The following is a 6,371-nucleotide window of genomic DNA, read 5'->3' as shown; positions in this document are numbered from 1 at the left end:
GAGACATAAAAAATTGTCAACTAAAAAAGTGCAATATGTAAACACATGGAAATAATTAATTGAATTTGGGATGATATAATTACGTTCATGAAAATAAAAAAAATGAAATATCTAAGAAAAAACTAAAAGACATTCATGAAAATGAGAATCCAATATCAAAACCTAATGGACATTTCGCAAAAATGGGAACCAAATATCAAAACCAAATATATCAACATAAAATCATGAACTTATCAACAAAACTATTTATAAGTCACATGTTTGAATATTAAAACCAAAAACAATTTATGACCAAAATTGTTTATAAGTCTCACCAAATAAAACAAATTCAATAGAAACCATAAACCATTCAATAGAAACAAATTAATTTTCATTTGTTGACCATTTTCTAAAATGATCTCCAACGAGCAGCTAGTGAGTAGCAATATAAAAAGTAACAACAAGCATTTTCACATATTTGCATAATCGTTTGAGAGCACAACATTGAAAAAAACAACTACCTATGTTTTTCAATGTTAAACAAAAACAACCAAACATACCAAAAGAAGTAAACTTAACAATCTAATAAAACTTGTGAACTAAAATTAACTCAAAAAACTATAAACAACTCAATTCACAACAACTTATCAACCCATGCATGCAAGTAGCGGAATCAAACAAAGAAAAGAAAAAAAAAAAAAAAGACTAATAGCAACTAAATACAATTGACAAAATGCATGGGTTTAAAAAAAAAGTAATATTTATAAAATTTTTAAACACAAACAACTCAATGGAAACTATTATCAAACTTATCTGTTCAGTAAGTAAACTTATCAAAACTAACAGAAAATAATTCATGAACCAAAATGCATCAATATTGACAGGAAAAACTTCTAAATAATTAAACTTGTCAAGACAGTATATCTGAAGGATAGTCATAAACTTTATTTATATGAAGAACAATACAAATCAATAGATCAACTTCAATAAGTTTCTACATTTAATCTATTTTGGATTAATAACTACAAAAACTATAGAAAAATCATAACTTTCCAACACTTAATCTCATAAACATTACCTCTTAATTGTCATTAAGTTGTTTCGGATTTCTTTTCGCGTTAGATGCACCTTCTATACTTGTTAACCTCCTTAAAATTTTTTTGATAACGACTTATTTTTAAAAATTTGATGATCAAAATAACTAATTTGAAACAGGAGGGACAAAAGGTTGTTTTTCCCCTTAAGAATATATACATATTAAAATCTATAAGACAAGTTGCATAATTTACCTTTCTTAGGGATCGGATCATGGGGATCCCATTATATTCCCCTATTTATCCTATCTACCAATATACTCTCTAATATAACCCTATTCTCTAATATTCTTCCCCACTCTATTCTCTCATACTAGTTAATAACTCCAACTGCCTCAGTTGGAAAGACAATATCTTTACAAAAAAAAAAAAAAAAAAAAAAAAAAAAAAAACCAGAGTCCAACAGCTGCGTTTAATTATTATTTACCAAATATATTTAGAGAGGTTGAAATTTTCATTTTAGTGTTTAGACTTTGAATTTCGTTTGATTTTAGTTTCGAATATTTTTAATATTTTTTAATAAATTTTAAATTTAATCTCTTAAAATTATTTTTATCCAAATTTATTAGATAATAATAATAATTTTCATGCAAAATATAATATTTGAATATGTTTTCAAATTTTTTGGTAAGAATGTTATTAAACAACATTTTTTTCTAAAAAATTATCGATAATAAACTAGCATTGGAATCTAAATTTAAAATTTATTGAGAGTAAAGAAACTAAAATTAATGAATTGAAAATAATTTAAATTAAACAAGTTTCAAAAAATAGGGATGTTTTAGGAAAATGGTTAGAAATAGTCTCAAAATGTTTCCTCCTTTCACAACTAGCACACTTTTAGAAAATCGTTCAAGTAGTTTTTCTTAGTACTTCTCACCGAGCCTTGAGATTTGAATAAAAAATTAATCTTTTTATCTATTCAAACTATGAACTTTCCCACCGAATTCTCGACCCGAATGAACACAGATTCTACTTAACTTTTCCAAATCTTACTTAATCTTTACCAAATCTTTCCCAAATTCTCAAAACTACAGCTATCCAATAGTTATTTGGATGATAAGATTTGGAAAAGTTGGTAAATCTTTACCCAACAGTGAGTTGCATAACTATTTTAATGGATTTTTTAAAAAAGTGTGCAAGTTGTTAAAGATGAAAATATTTTATGGTTATTTCTAACGAGAAAATTTCTAATACTACTTTAGTATGAAAAAATTTTCATACAATTTCTATTCATTTCTTACCCCAATAATAGAATTTAATAATTACTTAGGGTCTACGAAACGAATAAATATCAACTTAATAAATAAGTGTAAAATTTTCCATATTTTAAGCATAAATATATATTGTGGAGAAGATTTATTGGGCGTCACGTAAAAAAGGCGTGTATAACCGTACACCTTCCCCTCTTGGTTAGAGTTAAGCTTGCAGAACAATGAAGATTCAATGCGACGTGTGCAGCAAACACGAGGCGCTGCTTTTCTGCACCGCCGACGACGCCGCCCTCTGCTCCGCCTGCGACCACCGCCTCCACCTCGCCGCCTCTAACCACCATCGTTTCCCCCTCCTCCACTCCGACAACAGCAACAACAACCATTTCCCTCTCTGCGACATCTGTCAGGTGATCGGAGTTTCAGATCCTTCCTAATCTTATCCCCTTTCTTCTTCAGTACTGTTTCCAGATCCTCCCGATTCAAATTTTTTCTTGCAGGAAAGACGAGCGTTCTTGTTCTGCCAGCAAGACAGGGCGATTCTGTGCAAGGATTGCGATCTTCCAATCCATTCGGTGAATCGGCTTACTCGGAATCATGAACGTTTTCTTCTTACTGGTGTTGAGCTTTCATGTGTTTCTGCTTCTCTACCTAATTCGCAGCCTCTGCCCGCTAATGTTTCTTCTACTTCTATCTCACATTCGCCTTCTGTTGCGGAGAGTTCGACTTCTACCGCCCCCATTGCCACCGCCGACGCCATGAATGGTGTGGCAGAGTATTTGATTGAGGCGCTTCCTGATTGGCATTTTGAAGAATTTATTGGTTCTTCCTCTACCTCTACCACTGCTCCTCCTCCTTTTGCTTTCTCCAAGGTTTGTTGCATTTTGGAAATGGATATCCTTTTTGTCCTAATTTGTTCCTTTAAATTATCCAAAATATAGACACGTTTTAATCTAATATCCTTTTAATTAATTAATTAATTTTTTTTTTTTTTGCCATATCTTCGAATTAGTAATGGAATTAGGGTAGATGAGTGGGTTATTATAGGATTATTATAGTTTGGGTAGGAAATAATAAATCTTGTATTAAAGATAGAAAGAAATGATGAACACAAAATAATAAATATTGTAATAAATATAGATTTAAAATAGTAATTTATTTACATTTTTTACCCTATTCTTAGTTAAATTTTAAAAATAAAAATAACTTTTTGAAAGTTACTGTTTTTAGTTTTCAAAATTTTGTTTGGTTTTTTAAAATTTAAACCGTGGTGAAAAGTAGATAAAAAATGAGAAACTTGGAGGTGAAAATAGTGTTTATGGACTTAATTTTCAAATATAAAACAAAAAGATAAAATGATTGCCAAATGAGATTGTAGTTAATGCTAATTTATAATAGTTGAAATACTAACTATCGTATAATTTGAGCCTCAAATATAGTGTAGGTTATAATAGTCTATTCCACCCTCTTGAAGTTTAAACATTTAGTTTTCTTTATTTGGCTAAATTATACAAAACATCCCTTAACTTTGTACTTTGTGTCAAAAATGAAGTTTCAAAAATATGATAAACTTTCAAAATGAGTTAAAAAATACACTTTCCATTAGTTTTTGTGGAACTTGTTATTATTTTGTGTAAAAAATATTCTTAACCTTTAAAAAATTTTAAAAATATCTTTAATTTTTTTAAAAAATAAAAAAGTTAAAAAATACCCTTACCATTATATAAACAAAATCTATTAATATTAATATGGTGTTGCTTCTTTATTTTCTATCTTTTTTCTCCCATCCCTTCTTCAATACCCTTTTACTCCCCTTTTTATTAACATTTGTTTATAAAAAAATAATTAAATAAATGAAATTACATACTTAGTTAAGGTATATAGACTATGACAAGAAGAGAGAGAATAAAGACCTAGGAGTTTTAGGACTTAAATATTTTAACAAAGTTATATGTTAGTAGTTGAGTGTCTTAATAGTGAAATACATTTTTTTTTTACTATTTATCATTTTGGTATGGTTTGAGTGGGGATTTTGACTTTGAAATTTTGTATGATTTGGTGGGATTTTAAGTTTTAGCTTAATTTTTTTTTGTTGAGACAATTTGTGTAAGCTAGGAATTGAAAAATTAAAAGAAAAATGAAAGTTGTATATATATATATATATATATAAAAAGTATATTTATATAATTTATTTTAAAATTAGATTTTTCTAACTTAAAAAAACTTCAAACAAATTGATATAGGAGCATTTAAAAAAAAATTTTAATTAAAAGTTTTTTTTTTGTAACAAGGAATTAATAATTTTTGTTAATATATTAACGATCAAGTTATTTTTGAATTTTTTTGAGTTAAGGATATTTTTTAGACAAAACTTTAACGATTTCCATTTAGAATTGGGCATTTCTTAACTTTTTTTTTTTTTAAGTTTTAAAGGTATTTTTGAAACTTTTGAAAGTTCATGAATATTTTTTACTCAAGGTACAAAGTTTATGGGCCTTTTCATTTCTTTTACAAATTTTGAAAATATATTCATATAATGTTTATTTTAGCTTGAAAATCATTCTTATTATTTAACTAATTTTGATAAAAATTAACTTTGAGAGACTCAATTTAAGATTTCTTAGAAGCCTATAATTAAGATTTATTGACATTACAAGAATTAAAATTGAAGAAAACATGGATTAAAATAGAATAAACTATATTATTCGAATATATATGTTTCCAAAATTTAAGTTAAAAAAGCATATATATATATATATATATATAAGATTTATTGAAAATAGAAGGATGGTTCTTTTTTTTTAGAATAATAGAAGGATTAAAATTGAAGTCCAAAGTAGAGACTTGAATGGAATAATTTCTTTTTGTTTTTTCACTCCGAGTGTGTGGAGATGGGTCTAAAATGTTGTTAATTATATAAACGAACCCAGCTGCAGAGCGATGATGGTGATTGGGTTTTTCCATTTGTTGATGGTGTAGTGGAATTAGAATGCACCACACATTCTATCTCACCGGAGCATTGGAGGATTTGGAGTTCCTGTGGCAGTGGTGTGAGATTCAGATGGAGGAGAAGAAGCAATGTCGTCACGGTGGTCGTCGCAGCGGAGATTCATCTTTGGTCGACAACATTCAGATGTTCTTGATTTTAATTCTGAAATCTCCTGCATTTCCTGTCAATGGGGAGCCTCTTTTGTGTGTGTGTCTACTTACATTTTGGATAAGAAAGAAGCGCGCTCTTCTTTTGGCCCATCCATACCTTCAACTTTTGTGGGATTTCCTTTTTATTCATTTATGGAGTACTGTTTGGGGATCAGCTTGGAATGAGTTGAAAAGAATTTTAAAGAGGATCGAACACGAAATACCAAGAAGTCAAACACGAAGTTGTAATAAGATAACATACACATCAAATAGCTTAATAACAAACAATGAATGCAAAATTAGAGAGACACAAAAAATGGTAATATAGTTCAGTACAACATCATTTACTTTGGGGGTTGTCTACCCGGTGGAATGAAACTTTACTAGATAAAATGTTAAGCAGTTACACGAAAGACTTAGGGTCTGTTTGGGCCCAAGGGTGGAGTGGGTTATAATAGCCCACTACGTGTTTGGGGCTTAGTTGGAGCTCCAATTTTATCTTCAGATTATAACCCTAGGGAATATTGTTCCCAACCCCACGATCAACGCCATTCACTATTTGCATCATCTCCTCTCTTCTCTCTCGTCATTTCTGTCTTCGTTCTTGTCCAATCGAACACTACGTTCAAAGCTTTATATCTGGGGTGTTGTCTTCAGATCTGGTTTCGTATTTCTTCATCTTCGTCAGTTCCAAACCAGATCTGTAAATGGTGGTTCTCTTCCTGCATGTTTTTCTCTAGACCCTTCACAGATCTATAAATCGTTTCTCTTTCCATTGTCGCTCCAAACGATCTTTCTCTCACCGCTCCAAACCTTTGATTCCCTTTTCTTCTTTATTTGATCTTCTCACTCTGTTGAAATAGGCCCTACTTTGTGTGGTTAAGGGACGATTGTGCTTGGTGGGGGTGGAGGTTATCGTTTGGAGAGTGGTAGGGTGTGAAAGACGAGA

At 29.8% G+C, this 6,371-nt stretch overlaps 1 protein-coding gene across 1 annotated transcript; it reads left to right on the top strand.

Annotated features, from left to right (window-relative positions):
- The first annotated feature begins 2,404 nt into the window (after positions 1–2,404).
- LOC120078658 (B-box zinc finger protein 21-like) lies at positions 2,405–5,597 on the top strand. Its single transcript, XM_039032951.2, has 3 exons — positions 2,405–2,694; positions 2,785–3,156; positions 5,264–5,597. The coding sequence occupies exons 1-3, from the start codon at positions 2,509–2,511 to the stop codon at positions 5,270–5,272; spliced, it is 567 nt and encodes a 188-aa protein (XP_038888879.2). The 5' UTR covers positions 2,405–2,508; the 3' UTR covers positions 5,273–5,597.
- The last annotated feature ends 774 nt before the right edge of the window (positions 5,598–6,371 follow it).

The sequence above is a fragment of the Benincasa hispida genome, chromosome 5 (assembly GCF_027475165.1).
Source record: "Benincasa hispida cultivar pf3 chromosome 5, pf3_genome.v1.1, whole genome shotgun sequence".
Taxonomy (NCBI): domain Eukaryota; kingdom Viridiplantae; phylum Streptophyta; class Magnoliopsida; order Cucurbitales; family Cucurbitaceae; genus Benincasa; species Benincasa hispida.
This window is presented reverse-complemented; position numbering and strand designations above follow the sequence as displayed.